Source organism: Macaca mulatta, chromosome 5 (genome assembly GCF_049350105.2).
Source record: "Macaca mulatta isolate MMU2019108-1 chromosome 5, T2T-MMU8v2.0, whole genome shotgun sequence".
Taxonomy (NCBI): Eukaryota; Metazoa; Chordata; class Mammalia; order Primates; family Cercopithecidae; genus Macaca; species Macaca mulatta.
The window spans coordinates 40,849,045-40,876,453 of record NC_133410.1 but is presented as its reverse complement, the minus strand read 5'-3'; the positions used below and the strand labels follow the sequence as shown (position 1 = coordinate 40,876,453).

Sequence of the window (27,409 nt, the reverse complement as noted above, 5' to 3'; positions counted from 1 at the left end):
TAAAGAAAGGCAGGCTAGCTATCTTGGTAGGAGAGATTATGGGTCCAAAGCAGGTGAGGGAGAAGAAAAGCTCTTGTCTCAACGTTTCTGAGGCTTACATATTTCAAAATGAATGAGATAATGATTTAAACTAAGGAAGAGCTGGCGTTTTCTTTCACCCAGTTTTACTTGGCAATGCATAAGCAACCAGCTTAGATTGGTAGCTAGTGTGTTCCAATGAAGGAAACTCTGCTCTCCAAAAAAGCCTCTTAGTCCCCCTGGGAATGTTCTGGGTGACACTGGAAACCTCCCTGTTCACCCCATCTCCAATCAGGGCAGCTGTTTGGTCAGTGCACAAGTAATTGCGGTTTTTGCCTTTAAAAATGGCAAACCCACAATTACTTGTGCACCACCCTAATACATCCAGAGTCACAAAGGTTCGTGCAAGTTACGTGCCTGGCTGGTCCCCGATACCCGAGGATCTGTTCAGCAGCCATGGTGAACTGGCATCTGGTAAGGAGGACTGTAGAGGAATCCATGTCTGGCACTTAGCTGCATCTGCTCTTCCTCTAAAGATTTCTAAAATGTCTATTGTTCCTCGGAGGTTTTTTTACACCCCCCACCCTGCCCCCCGCCTAGTTTTCCCCTCTGTAATTAATTACTACGTGGTTGAGAAGATCCACAGACTAGCAGAAAGCAAGCACTGAGTGCTGAAACATATGAAAACAATTAGAAAAGAAGTACAATCACATGAAACCTATAATTCAGTTCAAAAAAAAGTTTACTTCTCCAGTGGGAAACACCAAGTAAAAGAACTCAAATCTCTATGGCATTTTAATTCAGGGGAAGTGCATCTTGGTTCTTATTTTATCCTCTTAAAAACAGAAATCTTGGCTTCTTTGGCAGACTCTGATATTTGGGGGATAATTAAGTTAGCGCAACCATAAAATAAAATAGAAGAAAAAGTAATTTATATACTTCTTCCCTTCAGTGGAAACTCTAATAAATATTAAACTCCACACATTTATTAAGAAGTCCTACTTTCCGTCTCTTGATGCTAAGATACTGCTAATATATTGTTTGACAGGAAGCTTGGGACTTCTAGGTTTTTGACCTCATGTGAAAATGAAATAACATGCGCCTTTGCTCCCGTTTGTATATTGTCTTAAAGATAATACGAGTCTCGCTCTGTTGCCCAGGCTGGAGTGCAGTGATGCGATCTCGGCTCGCTGCAACCTCTGCCTCCCGGGTTCAAGCAATTTTCTTGCCTCAGCCTCCAAAGTAGCTGGGATTACAGGCAAATGCCACCATGCCTGGCTAATTTTCTTGTATTTTTAGTAGAGACAGGGTTTCACTATGTTGGCCAGGCTGGTCTCGAACTCCTGACCTCAAGTGATCTGCCCACCTCAGCCTCCCAAAATGCTGGGATTACAGGTTTGGGCCACCGCACCCAGCCTAGCAAGGTGTTTAAGAATACTTGGGAAACAAGCAAACAAAAAACAGTCTACAAAAGAAAGCTTTGTTGTTCATCTATATGCTCCTCCCCTCGGATATGGCTCTATTATCTCATTCATCTCTACAAACATTTCTCAGCTGAGAAATGGGCCACAACAAGTGGTCCTCTTGTTGGGTGCAGAGACGTGCTGGCCAGAATTCATCTGGATGTCAAAGACAGAACACTGAGATTAAAATGCCTTGAGAGGTATCAGTGTTTTTCAATGATTTAAATTCCTATTTTTCAGACACCAAGAGTCCTTTTCTTCTTCATGATACTTCATTCCAGTTAAGCTACTTTCTGCCACATTAAAAGCAGGATCCCAAATGTGGATAAACTTAGAATGACTCTCAACTCTTGTGGCATGCAAAAAAGTAAGTGACAAAGACGTAGACATGCCAGGCTGGTGGCATGCTATGTGTAAAACCTTTATGAGGGAGCTGGCTGGCAGCTGAAAAATCTGCCTAACAAATGAATTCTGGGTGTTTGGAGCAGCTGTGTTGTGTTGCTATTGGGAACATTCTCTGAGAATATGCATAATTATCCAGAGCCCAATTTTAAATGCTAAGTCAGAAGATCTGAGGCAATGACATTAACTGACCTGCAAATTTCTGCATATGAGAGCTAACTTGAATGAAATAGGTTAAAATTAAGCCAGATAACAGGAAACGTGAATGGAAGTGAAATAAACAAAGATAATATATATTCATTAGAATTACATTTTTAAACTATGATTTGATGTTTGTACAGCGAATGGGAATTGTCATAAAAGAGTTCAAAGTTTTTAATAAAATAAACGTCCCAGTTACTGAAGTGGCACAGTACGTGTATGGACTTCCCAGTCTTTGCCCCACTTCTCTTCTCTACATGACCATTATTCCTGAGTGTGCTGAATTAGTTTAACGCAGCTCCCCCTCTTCTCCCCCTGCTATTTTAGATACTCTAAGGATGATGGTATCCTTGGTAAACACTAGCTTAAAGACTTTACACATGTGATATAAACGAAAAATGTGTGTCAGAGACAGGAAGATTAAAATTTCACATAAGTTCATATTCTTATCTGTATCACTTATTACCTACTACTATGTCCTTAAAGGCAGAAGTGGGAGAGGTCTGAAAAATGGTACCTAGTGAGGAGATATTATTCCCCTCACTATTATTATTTTTGTCTTCTCAGCATCTAGTCCGGTCTCTGGTACATGGGATATGGGATGCTCAAGGGATGCAGAAAAAAAATGTGTCTGATAAGGTCTCTGTATCAAAACTTTAAAAAATCTGGATTTTTAAAAAAGATTTTATTATATTACTCTTTATTATTTAATAAACTCAGAGAGCTTTTTGTAACATAAGCACAATTTTATGTTAGAATATTCTAGAAGCACATACATGTTTAGAATATGCATGATTATCTGTAATATACCACACACAAGGAGGAAGTATATCCTTAGTTTTTTTTTTTTTTTTAATACAAAGGTACTCTAGAATTAAATTTATGTAACTCAACACTGGATATTTTAATTAAGACCTGGACCACATAAAAAACCACATGTGGAGTTGTACAGAGAAACAGAAAATGTGTGAGAGGAAGATGTGGTGCTGTGGTCAGAGCATCCGAATCTGGTCACCAGGTTGGTAGTGACCACCTTTGCAAGTCACTATCAATGATCCTCAGCTCACACTTCTGGAAGATGGGTATATCAGCCACCTCTTAGACCAGCCTGGCCAACATGGTGAAACCCTGTCTCTACTAAAAATCCAAGAATTAGCCAGACGTGGTGGTACACGCTTGTAATCCCAGCTACTTGGGAGGCTGAGGCACGAGAATTGCTTGAACCTGGAAGCAGAGGTTGCAGTGAGCCAAGATCGCACCACTGCACTCCAGTTTGGGTGACAGAGTGAGACTCTATCTCAAAAAAAAAAAAAAATTAAACAGCAAGTGGCAAAGGAATTTCAACTGTCAAATTATTATGAATGTCGATTTGTAAAATACATTTTGGCTGCATTATTATTTGTTAGGATCATTGCGGTTATTTTATAAAAAAAATTAACCAGCTTCTCAAAACATTACAGAAGAGTGTAGAACTATAGTTTTCCTTGGCTCTGATTGCTGAAGGTCTCCATCTCACATGTAATATGAAGCTATCAGGACTGGATACTAGTACCTTTGTTAAAATTAAAGAGAAGTAATTACTCCATTCTTTGTTTTTGAATCAACATGCTTTAGAAACTAAGGAGTCAAATAAACCCAATTCTACTTAGTACTCTCTTGGGACAAGGAAAGTAAGTGGATTTTTGTAAGGCAGCCACTCCCTAAAGAGAGTGTTCCCCATTTCAAAGAAACAGACTATTTTTCTAGTGATGTGTAAAGTAAGATATGAGCCATTTAGGAGTAGCGTGAAAATTAACAAGCCACAAACAATAGAAAAATACAATGTTATTGCTAGGTAAATCCTGCAGCCCACACATGCCTGACCACAAATACATGACGAAGACAAGGTCTGCACCCAGCAGTGAGGAGCTCACTCTTCACATTCATTTAAAATACCCAGGAGGTACTTAGCAGAGACATGCCTGAAGGCAAAGACTATCGTCTATGTGCTCAGAGGAGGGAACAGTGATGCAATAGGAAAAGCGGGAAGTGGAAAAATAAGATGAAAACTCCAACTCTCTAGACAGATTTCAAACCCCCAGGCATGCAGAAAGCCAGTCAGGCCAGCCTTCAGCCCAGAGCTGACCTGGCAAAGCGCTGTGCTGCTGGCATGACCTTGATTCCAGCTTGCTCTAGCCTTTTGCGCTTTTGGATCTCAACAGCATCTTTTTCTTCAGACTTGGGAACTGGGGCCACCACAGCCCCGTCTGAAGAAGGGTGCTCCTTATCACTGCCGTCGGGTAATTCACACCCACCATTGGAAGGCTTCCAACCAGGATTCATTTGGCCAGCTGGGTCGTCTTCACCAGCAGACCCCACTTCACTCCCCTCTTCCTCTATCGTTTCAGGAAAGCTAGTGAGTTGGATGATACGGTTTACCAAACTAACAGACTGGGCTGGGAGCAGACCCCATGTCATCTCCCCGCTATTCTGACATTACTTTCCCTTTAGAAAAGGAAGTCATAGCAGACAATATAATGTGATAATGTGAAGAAAATTCAAGGCAACCATTTAATTTATACAATGCATCATACCCACAACACTGAGAGTTATCCCAGACTTGATAATGAAAGGCAAAAACCTTTTCTGCTGGAAACGTAAAATTCATTAGTTTGTTCAGCAAATTAAAAATTGTAGTAAAATCTTTATTCAATGGAAAATAATAGTACAGATGGACTATTAGACAAGTTTATTTTATTGTAAGATTCTTGAAGGCAGGGACTCTGCCTTATTTGTTATTGGGTCCCCAATGCCTATCATGTAGTAGATGCTCAATAAATACTTGCTGTATAAATGAATAAATAAATAAATACAAAAGCATAATCAGAGATTAAGGAAAACACTGTTTCTCTAAAGAGATGAGAAATCCATTTATTATGACTATTTCTATATGTGATTGTGAACCATATTCCATGTATCACATATTTGAGCTTATATCAGATTAATTTAAGCCTAAATTTTTAAAATATCTTTTTGCATAAAGATAGGAATCTTTCTATGCCTAATCTGACAGGATTGAGAGTCAAGCAGTCTCTGCAGAAGGACACGGATGACAGATTTGCTCTCAATGTCCTATCAACAGAATTGGTTTCAGAAATCTGCTTATTTAGACAAGCAGTTGCTGAGTACATACTGTGTGCCAGGCACGGTTCTAGGCGCATTCACGAAATTTCTATTTTCTCCTGATAAGCTGTCTCCAAAGATCTGTCCCACCCACTTCCATCTGTAGTCTTCCATCAAAGTTCTGATTGGTGATTTAACCTGATTCCAGGAGCTGCAGTTCCCAAACCACTAATGCCCAAGTCAGGAAGAGGGCAGCGGCGCTCAGGCCTTACCTGAAGGGCCTCTCCCCACCCAGAGGGGAGGTAGCGGTACTCCAGCTCTTGCGGTATTCCTCGCGCTCTGCTTTCTTCTTTCTCAGAGGCGCGGGGACGTAGGCCGTCTGATTGCTTTTGTTCGGGAGGTACTGGTTAAAAGGCACTACTGATTTCGGCTCACCATGGGAAGTCCGCCGTGCAGACATGTCATCCTTCTTCACATCTGGCAGCTTCCGATGAGGCAAGTCGGATTCAGAGTCACTTCCTCTCCCTGGGGAAAACAGGATGGGTGCTGAGAAAGTGTGTTAGGCTAGCAGAAAGTTCCCAATGTTAAGCATGCATTAGGGATGTGGTTCAATGTGTGGGTTCTGAGGATTCCTTCTTAAATCATTCACTTAACAAATCTAAAGGATCCATGTAGATTACTCCACTGTGGGAAAAGAAGGAAAAAAATCAGGGAAAAAACCCGACAAGGGCAAAATTTAAAAATACAGACATAAGCCTAACTGTATCTGAGAATTACAATTAGCAACACATCTGCAATAGGATTATATGCCTCCTGAGATTCTGCTACTCTCAAAAGAAGAAAACAGAAATTAACCAATGAAGTTTTCACTGGGCCCCTGCTGCATGTCTTACACTATGCTAGATACTCCAGCAAATAGAAATTATGAAGCTTTTTGTCTTTGAGGCATCTTTAACCAACCCATAACATACCTAGAGAACTTAAGTTACAATCAAGAAGCACAGATGTAGAAGAACAACAGAAACTCAGAAAAGTGATCAATTTGGATTATACCAAGGGTTTGGCTTCCAGGAAATGGCTCAAGTTGTTCCTCTGCATGGGAGCGCTTCCTGGTTCCCACAGCTGGAGGCAATCTGTTCTTCCTGTGAACCCTATGACCCCATGATCTTGTCTTTTCTTCTGGCACATTACACTTTCTACCTTGTACTTTGAGAATAAGGGCTTTATAGTTTTTGTAGTTATTATGCCATTGCCTTTGTACACAGTGGGCATCCTTAGATTATCTGATGAATAAATGAGTTGGTTTGGCTTAGAGTGTTTTAGACAACACAAAGGAATTCAACATTCCCAACATCGGCCACTTGTTGGACAAAAGCCCCAATAATTATATGGTATTCTTGTTTCCTGAGTCTCATCTTATTAGATTTCTAGGATCTATTAGAATGAAGCCATCATTCCAACAAACACTACCATATAAGTAGCCACTGTTTCAATGCTGGTTGAAAACAATTAATCAATGAGAGCATTACAAGATTATTCAACTATGTTGGTAACAAATAAAATATATACCTATTTACCCTTAAGAAAAGAGCCTTAAACTAAGAGCCAGGAGATGTAGCAGCCTGGCAGAGAAGGTTGGTGTTAAGTCAGAGCCACTTCCTTTTGAGTTCTGCTGCTCATTAGCCATGAGACTTTACATATGTTACATCAGCATTTTAAGCCTCAGTTTCCCAATTTATAAAACAAGGATAATAATATACCTGCTTCATAGCTGTTGGAAGAACCAGATACATATAAAACTATTGGTACAGTGCTTGGGGCAGACTAAGTGCTTAACAAATGCTGGCTACTCTTTAGGTCATAATAGTTCTGGATCTGTTAGAAATGAGCTGGGGCTCCTAGGGTTGTCTCTAACACACTTGACTGTCCTTTTCTGTAAAACAGGAATAAAATGATTTGCCCTGGAGGTTAAATGATATAATGGCTTTTAAAAGACTGTAAAAGTTAAAGGCATTGACCATAAACAAGTTGTTCATTGTTGCAGATGAAATATTCAGTTTATGAATTATTCATGCCACATGCTTTCAGTCCTCCTTCTGAAGTTTTGACCATTTCACTACTTATTAGTACAGTATTTGACTCATAATTTAGCTCCTTTCCACCCGGTCTTTAAACAAGAATATCTGTCTCAGTATCATAATGAAATGTTTAGAGCTCCCTGTGAATTGCTTTACAAACAAACACTAAGACTACCTTACCTTGCTAAACTTTTGAATTTGTTCCCCCATTTGATACTATCCCCATTTTATAAAGGTGGGAACAGAGGCTCAGGGATACCTTAGGAACCTCTGCTGCAGGGCTGATTAGTGACAGTTGTGAAACTCTACTTTCTGTTCTCTTGACTTCCAAAGTTCTTTCCTCTGTGACACACCTGTCTTGGGAAAATGTCCTCTGATAAAAGTGTACTGATTACAAGAAGTGCTGCACTTTGTTGAACAAATAAAGCAAATGATTCTTCAATCAACTATGAAAGCTTAGTGATGGATTAGAGTTATCTCAGGTCCCTCAATTCTAAAATCCTATAATCTATGAATCCTATTTGTGTATAGTATCTATACACACACACATATAGATACAGATACCTATTTATATTATCTATAATATACTGAGTGAAAGTCTCCAAATATGTTGTCTAACAACATAAGCAAATAATTTTTCCCCCCAATTATTCTTTGGTGAATGTCTAAGACACTTCAAGAAATGTTAGCCTTGCAAATGCTCCAGGACAGGGTAGCTCAGTTGAAAGAAGTATAGGTTTATGGATTTAGAGGCCAGGGTCTGAAATTTCAGCTCTACCACCTACTAGCTGTGTGACCCTGGGACACTTAAATCTTCTATACTTCAGGGTCCTCATGGGATACATGGAGGTGATAATACAAGTAATCACATGTTGTCACAAGAATTAAATGAGATGACATAAAGCACCTAGGAGGTGGCCGGCCCAGTATACCCTTGGGAAATGTCAGAGTCTTCTTATCTAAGGCTGACACCTCAAAAGTTTTGACTTCACTTCTCCCTGTGAACATGGAAATTTACTAAGGTGGCTTCTCCATTGATTTCCAGGGTTAGGAGAATGTAATCTAGCATGAGATGATGATGTTGGGTTTTTTTTTTTTTTTTTTTTTTTTTTTTTGAGACGGAGTTTTGAGTTTCACTCTTGTTATCCAGGCTGGAGCGTAATGGTGTGATCTTGGCTCACTGCAACCTCTACCTCCCAGGTTCAAGTGATTCTCCTGTCTCAGCCTCCTGAGTAGCTGGAATTACAGGCGGCCACCACCATGCACAGCTAACTTTTTGTATTTTTAGTAGAGATAGAGTTTCACCATGTTGGCCAGGCTGGTCTTGAACTCCTGACCTCAGGTGATCCGCTCACCTTGGCCTCCTGAAGTGCTGGGATTACAGGCATGAGCCACTGCGCCCAGCCAGTGATTTTTTTTTTTTTTTAAATCCAAGTCTGATTCTTCCTTTCCATGAGTCTACACTTCTCTCTCAGTTACTGGAGGTTTTTTTGTTTTTTGTTTTTTTTTTTAAACGTATCTTTGCCATACACACCCCCAACCCTTCGCTTTTTAATCTTCCTCTAGCACTTTGATTTCTCTCATTGTTTCCCTTCCTCAGCACATCTTTGATATGAAACATTAGACTGTTTATTTAACCTAATGCATCATATTTACAAAATATGTTCTTAATTTTGAAAACATCTGGGTAGGGGGTTTTGTTATTTCCTCTTCAATGAAGCCCATTAAGTGGACTCAGAAGAGATGCTATTAATGCTGGGGGAGAAATTGGGCACCTGTCTAGCAAGACAGATTTGTTGAATCAACCCTGGGATCTACAGCATCCTACCAGGTAGCTCTGTGTCCAAACCACAGAATCATGATGCCTCTCATGAGTATGGCCCTTGATTATCTTTATTGAATGGATTAATGGGAATGGATAATAATAAAGTGAAAGATGTCTATATTGGCCCAACATAGAGTTGAAGAATTTCATGGTATGATATTCCCCAATTGATTGTGAGTCCTAGGAAATAAATTCTCAAGATTTAAAAAAACAAGTTTTTTTCAAATTTGGAAGTGTTTATTAGGACCAGCAATCTTCTTAATTAGCATCATTTAAAAACATACCATAAACTCTTATGAAACCCAACATCTATTTGGCTAAAATTATACTACATTTTAAACAGCAGATTAATAAATGCGTTGTTTTTCTTTAAGAATCTCATTAGGTCTTGATTAGTTTACAAGAACATAAGCCTTAAGGTATTGGGTTGATTGGTAAAATCTGTGTATAAGAAGCTCTTTCATGGATGGTGTTTTGTGAAGCTCTAATTTCATGTTTTTTGGATGGAGAAAACATTCATAAAAACACTCTAGCTTATCAATTTTCATTGCTGCAAACTAAATTGTACTTCACACATATTAGTATATTATTAGTAATCACCCTTCAAGATGTGATTCGTTTAAACTTTGAACACCCCAAAGCTGGTAATGATAAATGATCTACCTTACCAGTTAAGAAAAAAACAGGATAAAGAAAATGCAATAACTTAAAACAACTAATCAAAATAATATGGATGAAATCGTTTGTTTGGTTAAGGTATGCTTCAGAAAAGTAAATCTACTCTTTGGTTATGTTAAAGCTCACTTAGATCGTGAATTTGGTATTTAACTTCTAATAGTGTGGGGGGCACTTAAGATGATATATAACATTTTAGAAATGCTTTGCCAGAGGTTCACAATGCATCCTGGAATTCTTTAGGAGTCACATACTATGTGGCCCCGAGGTTAAACTATTTGCTAGAAAGTTTAAGTCCTAAACAAAAGCATTAGTTGCAGTCATTCCAGAATAAAACATCTATTAGGCAAAGAGAAAGAAGTGTGGGTAAATTAAGCTTAAGAGCATAGATTTTGCATTCACACTTCTTAAAGCTAACATTGTTATACTTCTTTCTGACAGTGATTTTTTTGTAATTTGTAAATGTTGAGATGATTACTTAACTTCTCAAAGGCTCATCAGTGAAGTAAGAATAAGTAGTGTCTCACAGCTCTGTGGAAGTGTTGACTGAGATGCTGAGTGAGTATCTCTAAAATCTCAGCTGAGGACTAAATGAGATACTGTGTACCAAGGAATTAACTTAGATCCTGGACACATTAAATAGTCAAGTATTTTCGTAACAGAATTTTATAGCTGGAAGGGATCTTTTAGCTACAAAATATAATTCTGATCTCAGAGTAGGCTTAAGATATATTAGCTAGATATAGTAGCATCAACCAAGCAATACATTAAAAAAGGAAACAATTTAAAAATTTCCCACCAGCCCTCATGATTTTCTGCAAGTTTCTATATGTAGAATATGTAGAACCAAACCATCTTTCCTTCTAAAAGTACAAAGGTACAAGATAAGTAAGACAAACAGCTTCTGAAAAATAGGCATTATGTTTATATCAAGTTACATGATTACACATTTTTGTAAAGAAAAATAATCATTTCTTCCAAGTGATATAAAACCCACAGGGTTTAAATCAATCCCAGCTTCAGAACAAGCAGGCAGCCTGGGTTGTGCACTATACATTAACGGCCACCTGCATCGTGCTAGCTATACCAGTCAGGTATCATAAGCATCAAACAGATTGCCAAAAACCATGCCAATTAAAGTTGCACAATCCCAGGCTTCAGAACTTTCCAAAGTGTGTGCAGTTCATTTCCAGTTTACTGGAAGTTGATCCATTTTCACTTATATAGTGTGGTACTCACTCAAACATTTCCCTTCCTCATGCCCAGAGTATATAAACCTCCAACACACTTTATGAGCTAATGGTCTGCACAGTGTCTTGATTCACTGAGACCAAGGGAGGAATGAGGTAACACATTTTCCAATAGAAGATATGCTCACTGAGGCAGTGCTCAAATAAACTCTTGGCAAAGCCAACCAAAATTCTAAGGACCATGAAAAACAACATTCAAAGACTTCTTTTTTTCTGCCAGTTTAGAGAATTACTAAGTTCCAGCAAGGTGAATATGGAGCCTGCTTTCCCAGTGCCCATCCCTCTGCCAGCCGCAGTGCAGCCCCTGCAAATGTTTAATTCCAAGATGGACAGTTTATTAAGACTCCAACCTACCATCGCTGCTTCCCCTGAGGACTACATCTGGTGAAGGCGTCTGCCGAGAGCGGGAGCCAAAGGAATCCAGGCTGTCGAAGGAATCATCTCTGCCGTGGCGAGGAGGAGAGAGGGAGTCGCTGCGCTCGGAATCCCAGCAGTCGATGTAGCCACTGTCTCGGATACTGCGTTTAGGACTCTCAATGTCATCAGTCTCCTGTTCAAAAAGAAAATGAAAGGGTTACAGACATAATTCTAGCCTACACTATCAGGAAGATGGGTCTCCAGTGGTCTCCAAGAAAAACCCCTGAATATCACATCAGAATGGAAAGGTTGTGGCAACCAGTTACAGGATCAATCATCATCGAAAAGTCATCACTCTGTTCCTCGAGCCTCCTTCGCTGCAACTTTCCCAATCAGAAAATCATGCACAACATTTTTTTTTTTAAATCCCCAAATAACTCATATTCCCTAGGTTTAAAAAAAAAAAAAAGTAGAGAAAGAATGAGAAGAAAGGATCACAAAGTTTGGATTCACAACAGTACAATGATAGTCCAAAACAAAAACAAAAAACCAAAACCTTAACCTTGACTTGTCTTTCGGAATCCATAACTGCATGTCTGTCCTGGGGATGAGCCCCTGGTTTAGCTGTACAACTTTTGCTCCTGTTTATGCTATCTGGCAAATACAGGCAGCATTTGTCTTTGCTGCAGAATCAGTTGTGTAAAATCTTTGAGCAGCACGCATTCATCTCCTGCTACCTTGGAGGGAAATTCCTGCTCTGAAAGGGAGCTGTCTTTCTGAGGCAAAAAGTTAAAAAAAAAAAAAAAAAGCAATGAAAAATATGCAAAACGCTTTTCCTGATGCCTCAGAAGAATCCAGGCATGCTCTCGCTCTCGGCCAGCTCTTGGCGCTAGGGGAGCTGAAAGCACTTGTGGCTGACCCACATGTTCAGAGCAGGGAGAACAATGGCTGTCTTTGACAGCCTGTGATTATAAATTCTTTCCAGCACAAGCAGCACATACTAAAACACTGAAACTCCAGCAGAAGAAAGGTCAGTCAAAGCCATCCTCACCCTCGTATTATAATAAAGGCCTTGTTCCCGCCAGTGTCTTAGCATTAATTACAATAGTCCAGGCTGACTAAAACAAAAATAACTCTGGTCACTCAAAGATAAACCTCAATTTAATATCGTCCAGACTGTCGCTTAAAATTAGGACTGTGGATAACACTGGCAGAGAGGCATGTTCTCATCCGCAAAGACTGGAATGCCACACTGTAGATTTCCTGGGATGCTCGCGAAAGTCCCCTCCGCATTCCCAATAGAAAGGAAAAATAAATATTCTTCATGTTAGCAGTTTTGGAAACTCGTCTAAACTGTCTAGGATGCCCACGGGAGCCAATGCCTTTGCAGGAAGTGCCTTTGCTGGCTGCTTCTATCAATTATATCCAGAGCCTCTGACATACTCCGCAGCAGGAGGCCCTTTGGGGGGGACAGAGTGGCTGTAATTTACAAGACACACACAGCTTTGCATCAAGAGAAGGGAGTGGGCAAGAGGACAAGGGCAGGACTGAGAGGAGCACCCTGCAGCCTCCAGACTGAGGACTGATTGATGCCCTGAAGAATAGGTTGTCAAATGGCCTGGGTGAGTAGAGCCAGCATGACCTTCCAGAGGAAGGCAGAAATTCCAGTTATGGAAATTAAGGTAGCTTACTCTTAGGTCAAAAGTTAACCAGAACTTGAACAAAAGCCAGGCCTGACTAGCTGGAAAAGGAAGAACTCATGACTCACTGAAAATTATAGACCCAAATTGGATATGGTTTCATATTTAATTTCTTTGGAAACGCAAGTAATCATCTTGGATTATTTACCTACTGAGAATAGGCCAAATGGCTAAAAAACAAAGGTCACTTTTATTGATCACTTATTATGTGTCTGTGGCTATACTTGATGCTTTTTGCATGTTATGTTATTTAATCCTCACAACCACTCATCCTACAACATGGTTAGCATTATCCCTATTTTACAGAAGAGAAAAATAAGAATCAGAGAGGTTAAGTAACTTGACTGAGATCACATAGTCAGTGGCAAAGCTGTGATTCCAACCCAAAACTCTGTCTCCAAATCCCAAATGGTATACCTGAAAATATTTGATCATCTTCGATACAGTTACAGTTCCAGCATCAGCATCTTCTCTACTACTAGACACTTACTGCCTCCTTATTCTGTAGATGATGCTAACCTGGATTATGTTCCTCAGCTAAACGCTATTATGACTAGATCACAAAACTATAAATACAGTTGTGTGTTGCTGAATGACAGGGATATGTCATTAGGAGATTTCACTGTTGTGCAAACATCATAGTGTGTACTCACGCAAACCTAGATGGCCGATCCTACTACACACCTAGGTTATATGTACAGCTCATTGTTCCTATGCTGCAAAGCTGTACAGCATGTGACTGTATTGAATACTGTAGGTAACTGCAACACAATGGTATTTGCGCAACCACACATATCTAAACATAGAAAAATATAGTAAAACTGTGCTACAGATTGAGTCTCCATTATCCAAATGCTTGGGACCAAAACTGTTCAGGATTTCTGACTTTTTTTGGATTTGGAAATATTTGCATTACACTTACCAGTTCAGCATCATCCCAAACCTGAAAATTCAAAATCCAAAAATGTTCCAGTGAGCACTTTCTTTCAGAGTCATGTCTTTGCTCAAAAGTTTTGTATTTTGGAGCATTTCAGATTTCAGATTAGGGATACTCAACCTGCATTTTAATTTTCTAGGACCACTGCATATATGCTGTCCACTGTTGACTGAAACGTTATATGGAGCATGATTAGTGCAAAAGAGAGGGAGTTTAGGGTAATGGTTAAGAGAATGGTCTCCGAATCCTGACTGGCTGGGTTTAAATATTGGCTCTACCCCTTGCCAGCTGTGTGACCTTAGGCAAGTTATTTAATTTCTCCAGACCTCAGTTTTCTCATCTGTAAAATGGGACTAATAATAACACCTATCTCATAGAGTTGCTGGGAGGGTTAAATGTGTTCATACATGGAAAGTAGTCAGAAAAATGCCTATTACAGAACAAGTACTCTGAAAGTGTTAGCTATAGTTACAATTAGTACAATTGATTCTCTCAAATAGGTAAATTTCAATATATACAAATCATAAAACACTTACAAATGTAGCTAAGGACACAACTTTCCACACATCCTGATATTCCTCTCTCTCTTTCTTCGTTTATATCCCATGTCTAGATGTCTTGAGCCTAATTTCCCATCAGGGAAGGCAGACACTCAGGGAGCCAGACCGCTGGTCACATCTGGAAATGACACAACTACAAGCTCCTTGGCGCAGCCATTATACAACTGGGTTTTCAAGAAAATAATATCAGAAAGGCTCCCCACAGGCCCAAATGTCTTCCCCACCCTCACCCTACAAACCACAGGAGAAGAAAGGAGAACGTCGACATGCCTCTTGGAGCGTTAGCTGCTTTCTCACAGCTAGTTATGGGAAGGAAAAACAGAAAGGCTGTTATATTCATGGCTGTGTAGAAAGCCAAGAATCAAACCTTGGACCAAGTGCAAGAGCTGGGAGCTGAATGGCATGGCCAGTTGAAGCAGTGAAAACCAGGCCACCCATGGCTGTCCTTGGCCAAGCTCATCCCTAGGAAGCTCAGGGTGAAGTGACAGGCTGGCTCTTCAGCCAGAAATAAAAATAAGGATATCAGCTGGATGGGCAATTCTATTGGTTCCCATCAAGTCACCACATCTCATTTTCTGGTCACTTAAAGTGAAGCTTCTGAGGGCGAGTAGAAGATATAAACCAACAGAGATTAGCATATCTACATTCTCCTTTCTTGGGCTCTAATTAACATTGTTTCTGCTTTTCATCTAGAATCTCAGTCCCTTGTGCTAACTGCTATGAGTTATTCTAGTCAAAGTATATTAATGAAGGGGTGAGAACTACTAGCATCATGAAATTTTGGGATTATTTTACTCATCTTCTTCCTGTCCCCCTTTCTCAGACATAACAAGAACCAGCTAGGATTGGTGGATGACTTAACTGTTTCTGAGAAACGCCAGATGCCTCTCTTTTACTGCTCAACATTTTTCTGCTCCCTTTGTGATTTGTAAGGTGGCTCACCCTGATCTAGAGGGCTTTAGGGTTCTACTTTTCCAGCCTGCTCAGCCACTCTCCACCCACCATTCCCTGGTTCTGGAAGCTGTTCATTCCACAAATATCTACTGAGCATCTTCTGTATGACAGGCACTCTTCTATTCCAAAACATTCCAGAAAGTCAACAAATACCCTGTCCTCATGGGCCTTAAGTTCCAGTAGAGAAGACAAAAAATACGCAGAAAAACACAAATGAATACAAAGTTGGATGATAAGTATCATAAAAAAACATAAGGTGGGTTGAGGGACTAGAAATTGAGATGGTTGCTCTTTTAGGCAGAAATCTTGCATCTGCTTTCCCACCATGCTCCCTCCCCTTTTCCCTTTCTTCCTGTAATACCCCTCACCCCCTGAAACAGGAATAGCCTGGGCCAGTCATGGTATCACTTGCCCCTGATCACAGTGACTGCTTCAGGAATAAGGCCCACACAGGGTCAGGGTACATTACTAGGAATTTTACACCTGGGGCCAGGGGAAAGAATTCCCTTGCTTTTCTGGGCAAGGAGCTAGAAGCAAGTAGTCCTGGGGATGATATCGGCCACGCTCCCTGTTATAAGGGAATGTTTGCCTATCGGAAGAAAGAATGAGTTTAAGGAGAGATAAGAGATGAGAGAAAGATCCCGAAATCTCTAGGGTCACCCTAGTCCCCATGGGTGTCCCTTCAATCTTAATATTCTTGTAGTAAATCCTTTTTGTTCAGCTGAAGTGCCACTTCCTTTGGAAGGACTTTTCTGACATATCCAGTCTCAGTCAAAGGCCACTGTCACTATGACTTCAGAGTTCCTTTTTAAAAAAATACAGCAATAGCAGCAATCTATGAATACCTACTACATGCCAGACTTTATGCCAAGGGCTCTACCTGGGTCACCTTTACTACAGAACTTAACAAGTTACACCCTATTGTATCATTTTTACGCACATTTCACCCAGTAGAAAAATGAATATAAAAATTTGTGGATAATCTCCTTTGTGAAAGAAAAGAATTTATTCAGCCTGCATATGTGCAGAAGAGAATACAGCTGTCCCTCAATATCTGCTCTCCTAATAAAAATGCCTACAGTTTTTAGCTGAAATAAAGTCTACTTTTCCCAAGTCTTTGCTTGCAGCTAGGTATGGGTGCATGACCAAGTTCAAGTCTGTAAGATGTAAGTATGTGTGTAGTGTGTAATTTCCCAGAGATGTGTTTAAAGGGAGAGCATGGAATCTTCTCCCTGCCATTCCTCCTTTCTCTTGGCTGAATGTGGATGCGATCGCTAAAGCCTGAAGAGGCATCTCGGATCAGCAGGGGAAGAGCCATGGGTTGAGAATGTCGGTACAAAAAGACAAAGAAGCTTGGGCCTTCTGTTGGTGAAAAGACATGGAACCCCACATCAGCCCTGGACTGCTTATGTCCACGTCTCGTTTAAGTGAATTAGAAATAAAATTGTTATCTTATTTTATCTGTTGTTTTGAGGCTTTTGCGTTTCCCAGCTGAACCCGATCCTAACTGACAAAATGAGATTATATATATTACCTATAAAACTAGTACTTCCAGGTGCTTGGATAGATCAGTGAAGTTCAAGTCATTTTCTCTCTAGATGGAGATATAGCAGTATCATGGCTGGCCATTTTTGCTAAGAGTCATGTATCCCGGGATACTACTTACTCAATCAAGTCCTGTGATGTTATCGACATTCAACATAAACGGTAACAGCTGTTAACAACAGGTCATTTTACAGCAGTTAAAGCAACTAACTGTGGAAAGAGAAGCTAGGAGAGCTGAAGAAACCAATAGCTTCTCAGATTCTACAGGAGCTGGACTAGTAGTAAGAAATGTCAATCATGAGAATAAATCAGATTCCAACAGAATCTAGCAGGGGAACTGTGAGACAGAGCTTGATGACCCATCTATTATTATTCAAGTCCAAATTTAATATAAAAACAATAAACATTTAGACTTCTCAAATCCAGACTGGATGTTAGATGAGAAATTAAAGGACAAATAAGAGGTGAGACTGAGAAGCAATGAGTTGTGCTTCATTGTGTATGTGTGTTTATTTTATTTTTAAAGGAATTCAGCTTAAAATACTTTGTGTATGTGCGTTATGACCAATATGAAAGCTTTGTCCATTTATAAATACATGAGCCATACTGGCCTTAGCCAAATGTGAAGAACTATCAGGACCATTAGCTTTAATTTAAGGAAAGGAAAATAAATGTTTAGAAAATTGGAACCAATTCTTGCTTTCAGTATTAAAAGAAAAATTGCAAGGAACTGAATGTTTCTAGTTCATTTATTTTGCATGCTAGAGAAATGAGGACGAGTCAGGCCTCAATTATTTGTCCTCTAATGTGGACTTTATCCAAAATGCCTAGGGGGGCCGGGTGTGGTGGCTCACACTTGTAATCGCAGCACTTTGGGAGGCCGAGGTGGGTGGATCACCTGAGGTCAGGAGTTCAACACCAGCCTGACCAACATGGTGAAACCCTGTCTCCACAAAAAATATAAAAATTAGCCAGGCTTAGTGGGAGCTGCCTGTAATCCCAGCTACTTGGGAGGCTGAGGCAGGAGAATCTTGAACCTGGGAGGCAGATGTTGCAGTGAGCTGAGATTGCGCCACTGCACTCCAGGCGGGGTGACAGCAAGACTCCATCTCAAAAAAATAAAAAAATAGAAAAAGTGCATGGCAGTCGATTATAAATAAGCCTTACCTGCTCACTAAGGCGGGTTGGGAGGGCCTCTCTTGGGTAATACTATGTATGTACTAGCCATTTGTATGAGTTACATATATTGCTGGACCTTCACATGAAACCCTCAGGCAAGTACACATGAAACATCCAACTATTTCCTTGACAAATCCCTACCTTAGGTCAGTCTCTTCTATACTCAAAGAAACAAATGAAGCTTTTAACAATGTATGAAATGTTTTCCAAATTCCTATGTCATTCAAAAACAGTGACCATCACATGCACATGCTAGAGGAGAATGCATTTAAAGTATCCCGGCTTGTCCAGAGTGTATGCCAAGGTAAGAGCTTGGCTCTTGTTACTTCACCCACACCAAGGCCCCAGTGGGTAAGCAAAATGTCCTTTAGGACAAAAGTGCAGAGCAAGTCTTCATTTTTGCATAATACTGCATTGTTTAATTCAAGCATTATTTCCCCAAGAAAACAAGCACTGAGCTTCTTGGCATACAAAGGCATATACTGTCAGACTGAATTTGCTCTTTTGGAATTAAAAAGTTGGAAGGAGCTCAGAACTCCTGTTCTGTAAAGGGTATGAAAGCGCAGGTGGGTGTGAGATGTGTGAGGCAAAGACGTCATTGGTAAGACAAGTGATCATTTCCTTGAGTGCCTATCTTTGGCCCATACCATTCCACAACCCAGTACTCCAGTAATCTTAAAAACAAGCAAATGTGTAGCTTTCCCACCTTGTCTACTGCTCAGGGATAAAGAAGAAAAGCCAAGTTACCTTTCGCATCTGAGTCAACAATCCTTCAAACTCCTTCAGGTTCAGTGTCGTTCCGCTGTAGGATGTGCAGCTATTTGCTGCTTTTCCCAGCCAGTAAATGGTAACTAATACCTGTGGAACAAAACGCACAAGAGCAGATTTTTCCCTCAAGAATGATGTTGAAACTAAGGAGTCAATAATGCACCACTAACAGGAAGGCAGGAAGGAAAGAGCTGATTTACACTGATTTTAAAAAACCACCACCCATGAGGTATTCATTAAATGTAAAATCACTTTAATAAAAACCCAATGCCATGTCAGTCAACACAAACATGGTTCAGTAGTTAAAACGACTCCAATGTTAGGAAAAGTTAGGTTGTAAAGAAATGATCTCTAAGTCAGCAAGAAGGAAAAATAAATCCACCAACATTATTTTTATGTAGTGAAAGTTTCACAATTAGGCAGCAAAATTTTTCAAAAATGCTTTGGAATCTTTATCCAGAGAAGCAATGAAAGAGACTGTCAAATTCCTTTTGAGAAAGGTGCTTTTGAAGGCCCATAATTTCTACTTGTGGGCACAGAGGTTCTGCTAAGGTCAATGGCAAAAAAAAAAATCCCAAACAAGTGATAAAGGTTAATTAGTGTTTCCAAGCACAGGATCAACATAATATATCTAATTAAAGTAGAAAGAAAGCAGTGTCATGAAGAATGTGATCTGCAGATACCTAGCTCTGGGGGTATAGTTAGATTCCCATTAATCTGAGATGGGAAATTTTGAGCCTTGACAAGGCTTGCTACCAATTAAACCACCTTGGATATTTAAGAATGTCTATGAGTATTCAATGGTCTGAAGCTACAGTCCCAAGTTAATTTTGTTTTGTATTTCCGAAGAAACTGTCCACAAAAGCAAATCCTCCTCACGTTCACTTCCCATGAAACCCAGCAGAGTCAGCTGAAGATGAGCTCCTTCACACTGAATTACAGGGAACTGAGGCCCATGTAGAAGCTAAGAGGAGTATTTTCTTTTCACATTCTGTCTTATTGCTTCAGCCAGGATGGGAAGTACTTATTGTGCCTCCTTCTACTTGGTAGGCCAGAAAATGCTTTGGACAACATGATATAGTTACATGAATCCAGCTGGCGACAGACCCAAAATATGGTTATGCGCATTGATGCTAAGAGGTGATTCCATTTTCTACCTCTGTGGGAAAATTTTACTTCATGAGCCCCTCAAAACTTCCGGAACATCTTTTTGAACTGATTGCTTACAAATAAATTTCCAGAGATTCAAATGTCAGGACATTAACTAGGACCATAAAATAACTAATGTGTGCTGAGAGTATGAGGCTATCTTAAAAGGTATAATGGGGGAATGGAAAAAAGACTTGTGTTTTAGGTTAAAAGTTTTCTGATTTGTTTAAAATTTTATGATGAAAATGGCATATACCTCTAGTTTTACAGAGGAGGAAAAAGATGTCAATCAAATATGATAGCACCTGGGGAGATTTTTTTAAAAAGAGATTTCAGCCAATTTTAAAATTTTAGAGGCAGAATGTAACTTCTTTCATTCCTCAATCTAAACTGAAAATAAAACAGCACTAACATACTTGCCTTTTGAAAATAAGATCTACAAAAAGTTCATTTTGGCAAGTACTAATAAAAATGCAAAAGATTAAAAGGAGGACAAAATACACAGAGTATAGACTCATGGCAGTCAACACTATTCATATTATGCAGATCTTACCCTACAACAATTTGACAAACTGCTTAATTTAATAATCTTATCTGTGCCTACAAATGGAAAGGGGCTAATGTTAGTATTGAGCCTGATCGTTTTGTGTTTAAGAAACTGAATCATAAACAGAGCATAAACAGAGCACAAGCTTTCACTTGTTTATTTCTGGATTGAGCACTTATCTAAATAAAGAGAACCACCACCACCCCAGCCCAACACATACACAATTTACTATTTTTATTTCTATCATGGTCATTAATTATTCTATGAAATACACATATACTTCTTTCTAAGGACTTTTTCTGGCAAGGCATATGAGAAGCATTGAATTTAGCTAAATTTTACACTTGAACCATCAAAGATACAAGTTTGGAAGTTAAAACACTTACATTTTTCAGCTTCCTACTATAATCAAGGCTCCTAGTCAAGGAAAGGGAAAAGAAAATATTGTCAGAATAGCAGATTCTAAATTGTGATCTTTCCTTAAATGCCACTAAGATGTACTCGAAGCTAACATATATAATGAGATCAGAAGAATGTATTATTTTTTAAGGTTTAAGTTTTGTGATTTCGGGCACTGAATAAAATTACTTAGAAAACAAAATGTAGAAGAACAAAGTGGGATTAAAGTTCCACAGTACAGTATAAAAAGATGATGCTTGACTGGGCACGGTGGCTCACACCTGTAATCCCAGCACTTTGGGAGGCCGAGGTGGGCAGATCATAAGGTCAGGAGATCGAGACCATCCTGGCTAACACAGTGAAACCCCAACTCTACTAAAAATACAAAAAAAAAAAAAACAAAAAAAAACCAAAAAACCTAGCCAGGCATGGTGGCACACGCCTGTAGTCCCAGCTACTTGGGAGGCTGAGGCAGGAGAATGGTGTGAATCTGGGGGGCGGAGCTTGTGGTGAGGAGAGATCGCACCACTGCACTCCTGCCTGGGCAACAGAGCGAGACTCCATCTCAGAAAAAAAAAAAAAAAAGATGATGCTTTATAAAGTCTGGAAATAGAAAAAGTCCAATTAGAACTAGGACTGTTCATAGTTGTATTCTCAAAGATTAACCATTGAAGATTCTGCCTTGATCATAGACCACTGTCAAACTGAAATCCGACTGCACGTCCAAAATCTTAATGCAAGTATTTTTAACACAGGTCTGAAACCTTACTTAATTAGACAGACCTGAAAATATGTGTACAAGAAGCATTCCTATCCAAATATTTGTTTTTTTCTACTCTGGATATAAATTAGCATTGGGAATAAGCCATAAGCAGGAAAATATGCTTGTTATGTTCAAATATACACACATGCATGCTCAAATATGCACCCATGTTTACTCTGTAACTATAAACAGAAAAGCTACTTCGAAATATTCATACAATGAAATATAAGAGTTCCTGCAAAATTATTTCAAAGTTTTTTTTTAACACGTCAACAAATAAACACTAGAAAAAACAAACTGCACTTCTTTTTTCCACAGTAACTTCAGTGAGGGGGAAAGGAGTATAAGTCTATCACATAAACCAGTCAAGAATTCCTTAAAGTATTTAGACCCTGATTACTTCACTGCAGCATATATTGACCTAAAGTACATATTAATGAATAAATGGACCATTTTAAGTCCTTTGGAATTTGAAGAAATAGAAAGCAAGTAGTATACCATGGAAATAAACCATTAACAAGGACTTAGATTGAAAGCATTAGTCCAGTTTGGATTTGATTTAAAAAATGTTTTCATGTTTCTGTTTTTAACAGGGGGAAAAAATGGGATGATCTTACCTGCTTGGATATCTGGTAGGGTTTTTTGTTGTTTTATGTTTTTGTTTTTGTTTTTTGAGACTGAGCCTCGCTCTGTCACCAGGCTGGAGTATAGTAGTGCGATCTCAGCTCACTGCAACCTACACCTCCCGGGTTCAAGTGATTCTCCTGCCTCAGTCTCCCAAATAGTTGGGACTACAGGCACGCACCACCACGCCTAGCTAATTTTTGTATTTTTAGTAGAAATGGGGTTTCACCATGTTGGCCAGGATGGTCTCCATCTCCTGACCTCGTGATCTGCCCGCCTTGGCCTCCCAATCTGCTAGGGTTTTTTTTAATTTAAAAAAGAAACCAGATTTTTAAAAATCTATAAAAGATTTGAAACTTTTATGGAAAACAAATTAAGAATAGGGAACATAGAGCTTTTTCTGCATTGATGATAAAAGTTCATTGAGACTGCAACCCAGTGCTAAAAATTGTGCTTGGTACACAGAAGCTCACAAAATATTTGTTGAATGACTCCCACCTATTTTGTGGAAATATTTCCAAATTTTGACAGAGACACTCGGGAGCAATCCAGAGCCTGTGTACGTTTTCATCCAGTTGCTTTGATTCCCTGGAATGATACTTGCTGTGTGCCTGTCTAGATTATACTTTCATTTCCCATCAAGGTTGTCTGGCATCCATTACAGGTAGAGTTCACTAAATTACACATGCAGTAATCACTTGCAGGCTTTTCCTTTTTTTTTTTTTTTTGTCTACTCAAGTTACAAAAAAAAAAAAAACACACACACACACACACACAAGAAAAACTGCCTATCATGAAAGCTAAACGAAAGAGTATTTTCTAAAACACAACTTCCAGAAAACCATCCAAAGTTCCTCTGTGGGATCTATCCCTATACCTTACTGCTTCCGCTAGTAATTGGTGGCAATGGGGTGCTCCTCTCTGTGTCTACGGATGTGCTCCTCAACTCTCAGAGGGACAACAGAGAAATATAGCAGTTCTACTTTAACTACCTTAGTTTATAAAATCTGCATATGTTACAAGCATTCCCTGCACAGTGCCAAATTAAACCAGCATCACCTATCAAAAATACATGAAATCCAATAGTTTATTCCATACTCTATTCCTTACCAAAACTATAAACAACTTTCTAAGTACTGTAAGTGAATTTATAGAATCATTTTAAGCTAAAATTCTTTATGTTCTTTGAAATACTCATACAGTAAAATGTTTTTTCTCTATAATGATTCTGAGCTCAACATCCTACTCCGCTTGTGGACTGCCACGCCCACCACACACGTCCTTACACATTATCCTTCAACCGCACCAGTTACTTTTCTTTCTTTTAAACATGAAGCTTGTTGTTCTTCCTCTTCCCCAGCCTTTGTACCTGCTCTTTCTCTGTCCTGAATGCCCTACAGATCTTCCCACAGCCTGTTCTTCCTTCCCATGTGTGTCTCAGCCCTCAGTTATTGCTCAGTTGAAATGCCAGCACTTCAGAGAAGCCACCCTCAGCCACCTCTGGACTGGCCACTGTCTTTTGCTTATTACTCCATTTTATTTTCTTCTCAGCACTTATCACTTCCTGCAATGATCTTCTTTGTTTACTTCTTTGCTTCTCGTTTCTTGACACTGGACTGTAAACTCCACATGAGCAGAAGACCTTGGCTATCTGAGTTCATTCTATTTCTCCAGTGATGAAAAGTATCTAACACATAGACGCTGCTCAGCAAACATTTGTTGAATGAATGAATGAAAAATGCCAGGGTCATGGGGGAATGTGATGGCAAAGTATTGCCTAAAGAAAATAAGAGTAGTCAAGTGAAGGAAACATTAAAAAGAAAATGAGGAGAAGACTTACAAAAGGAGAGATAGATGGAAAGAAAGACAGGATTAAAAAGGGAGAGAATGCAGAAGGAAGAAAAGGAGACAGAAAAAAAAGAAGGAAAAATGGACAGGAAAACAAAAAGATGGTACAGTAACTAAGAAGGGACTGTATCCATGTATCATTTGCCTAAGTGACATTTTCCCCTTTAGGTTTCTTTCCACACCTTGATTTAAAGTTTCTTTCTTTACAAGTCGGTTGTTCCATCTTCCCATATCTGCACTGAGCAAGCTTTACCTAGAATCATACCAGATGGAATATTCTGTCCAGTTTCCATTTTTAGATGAATACATGGGGCCTGCTGAAGAGGGGAACTTAACGAGGGCTTCAGATCTAGTGAGCAGCAGACCTAGGGCTAGATCCTCATTTTCCTGATGCCCAGTTTTTTGTAGATAAGCAATAGAGGTGATACGAGTTCTGAATTTTTAAAACCAATCAGGCTCAGAATTCTGGTTTAGTAACATATTGATTTAAAGTGGCTCTAAAAAAAAAATGAATGCAGCAGCAGACACTTTCAAAGTGACCTTTCCTTCACCCTCCAAGCAATGTGTGTGTGACTAATTATTACCTATGAAGCTGCACAGTTACTATAGTTTCTGGTCACTTGCCACCCAGGTGAAACTATGAACGGGAGATGAGGCAGAACCTAAAACAATTTCCGAAAGTGAACAATGGTTTATAGAGGATAGATTTAAGTACAATAATAAATGGGGCATGTGATGACCAAGATGAGGTTTAGTGTGGTTTCCATATTCAAATATCCTAAATTTTACTCTGTTATTTTTTCGCTTAGCTAAAATTTTTCCCAGAGAAGTTTTAAAGAATGGCACATTGACAACAGAAAAGTAATTTTAGATAATAGATCACCACTGATTCCCCCATATTCCCAGTCATGAATCATAAAATCCAATATAAAATCCAAATTTTATTTTATCCAGTAGTCACTTTTTTCCTATTTTTCCTCATCCTTTTTTAAAAATAAAAAAATCTAGCAAATAGTATAAAATCAAATAGTATAAAAAATCAAGCAAATAGTATAAAATCAAGCAAATAGTATAAAATTAACAGCTCTGAATTTCGGCTTCTCTCCCTTTTCTGTTCTTTCATGATAAAATGACTCCAAAAACAATCAAAAGAAGAAAAGTTACTAATTCACAGACCCCATCTATGAAACTATGTTTATTATTCAGGCATATCCATGTCAAACACTGTTTGGCTAAAGTGGAAAATGTTTTATATGAAATCAGCAGGATCTAAAGAACTTCTAAACTACAGGCAAGTTATCTCTGCCATCTCATACCCTGGTCACAAGCTATTTCTTTACACGAAGTACATTGCTGTCTCTTTTATTGTGACACTCTGCTCCAAGACTTATTTGGCCCAAACAGGGCTCACTAAGTAGATATAGTCAAAGTGCCAATGATCCATCTTCAAAGAACTTGATCACCGACACATATGAGAAGACAGTTACAATTGTAAATGAAGAAGTGAGTTCTCCAAAATCTAATGCCTTCCTTGCATAGCAGAGTTCAGATCTGTTTACCTTCCAAGAGCCTATTCAAATGCTCAATTGGCGCCAATAAAAGTTTCTGTCTAACACACTGATTCTGTGCCTATTTGTTTCTTGCCTCTCTGTTAAGCTTTATTTAACATTTTTCTCCTTCTCTTCAAAATTCAAACTCTATATGCAAGATTTTTGCATTCAAAAAAATTATGATTAGAATGAAAGCTATGCACAGAGGGAAAGCCAAAGTGAGTTGTTTCGAAAGTTGATTTTTACCTTCACATTTTTATTTTATTAAGCATAACCAATTCTCTGTCTCTTAGAACTTACAACATCATCACAAAATTGCAAATCAAACTATAAAGGAGTCTCTCTTAAATATAAATCATGCTTTACTTACTTGACTGTTACTCTGTTGGATGTATCCTGGAGGTCACTCGGGTCAAAAAGTTGAGATTCTTTAAGGCCAAGCTCTTTACAACCTCTCAAGAATAAGATAATATTGTCCTAGAAGGAAAAAAAGAAATCCAAGTCTATATTATCTTAGATTATCTTTATGAACCAGCCCCTCCCAAGTTGCTGTAGGGATACTGGTCACTAAGGCAGCTATGGTCAGGTCTAAATCATAGCTTGCATAACAAATCATACTTTGTTAGGAAATGCCAGATAAACAGACACTTGAAACCTCCAAACCCACAGCCATGCCAGATTCATTTTTCCCTTTAGCTTGACACATTTGTATAAAACTACAAGTAAAATGCCATTAAAAGGAAAACTTAGGCCAGGTGCAGTGGCTCACGCCTGTAATCCCAGCACTTTGGGAGGCTGAGGCGGGCGGATCCATGAGGTCAGGAGATCGAGACCATCCTGGCTAACATGGTGAAACCCCGTCTCTACCAAACATACAAAAATTAGCCGGGCATGGTGGCAGGGCCTGTAGTCCCAGCTACTCGGGAGGCTGAGACAGGAGAATGGCATGAACCCGGGAGGAAGAGCTTGCAGTGAGCCGAGATCGCGCCACTGCACTCCAGCCTGGGTGACAGAGCGAGACTCCGTCTCAAAACAAAAACAAAAACAAATAAACAACAACAACAAAAAAAAAAAACAAGAAAAGGAAAACTTAACATTGTTAGGGGGAACTGTACTCAAAAACAGGTATTCCTTATTGCTTCTTTGTCCATGTCTTGTTGTATATACATCTTTATGGGTTTTGACTAGTAATACCTTTATGGGTGTTGACTAGTAATAGCTCTTCGTGGATTATAAACTGGGTTAAATGCAAGAAAAAAAATGTAGACTGAAATGAGAAAAAAAGGACAGGGAAAGCTTTTAAAAGACTAATGCAAAAGACTGTCAAAAGAAAGTGAAATTTTCTCTAGCAGATACGAATTTACTCTGAATTGGCAGGCACCATTGACAATTAAGGAGGGGTCAGTCTCCATCTATTTTAAGTCATTAAGTACAAACAAATGGTTCTGAAAGGGACTGCAAATTGTGGGTCATCCTTTTGGAACTCCAGGATATTAGTCAAGAGGTTTATCAGTT

General features: G+C 39.2%; 1 protein-coding gene across 41 annotated transcripts in view; it reads right to left on the bottom strand.

Moving 5' to 3' along the window:
* LIMCH1 (LIM and calponin homology domains 1) overlaps positions 1-27,409 on the bottom strand; it is a 342,574-nt gene that overhangs the window by 74,871 nt on the left and 240,294 nt on the right. For 27 of the 41 annotated variants that reach the window (XM_078003343.1, XM_078003345.1, XM_078003344.1 and 24 more), the window contains 5 exons: positions 26,265-26,371; positions 21,097-21,127; positions 18,994-19,104; positions 11,369-11,564; positions 5,459-5,711 (listed from right to left, as the gene is read on the bottom strand). In XM_078003343.1, coding sequence (XP_077859469.1) covers positions 5,459-5,711; positions 11,369-11,564; positions 18,994-19,104; positions 21,097-21,127; positions 26,265-26,371 — 698 coding nt within the window. Of the gene's footprint in view, positions 1-4,209; positions 4,477-5,458; positions 5,712-11,368; positions 11,565-18,993; positions 19,105-21,096; positions 21,128-26,264; positions 26,372-27,409 lie in introns of all 41 variants that reach the window. The other 14 variants (XM_078003331.1, XM_078003333.1, XM_078003335.1 and 11 more) reach the window with 1 other exon arrangement.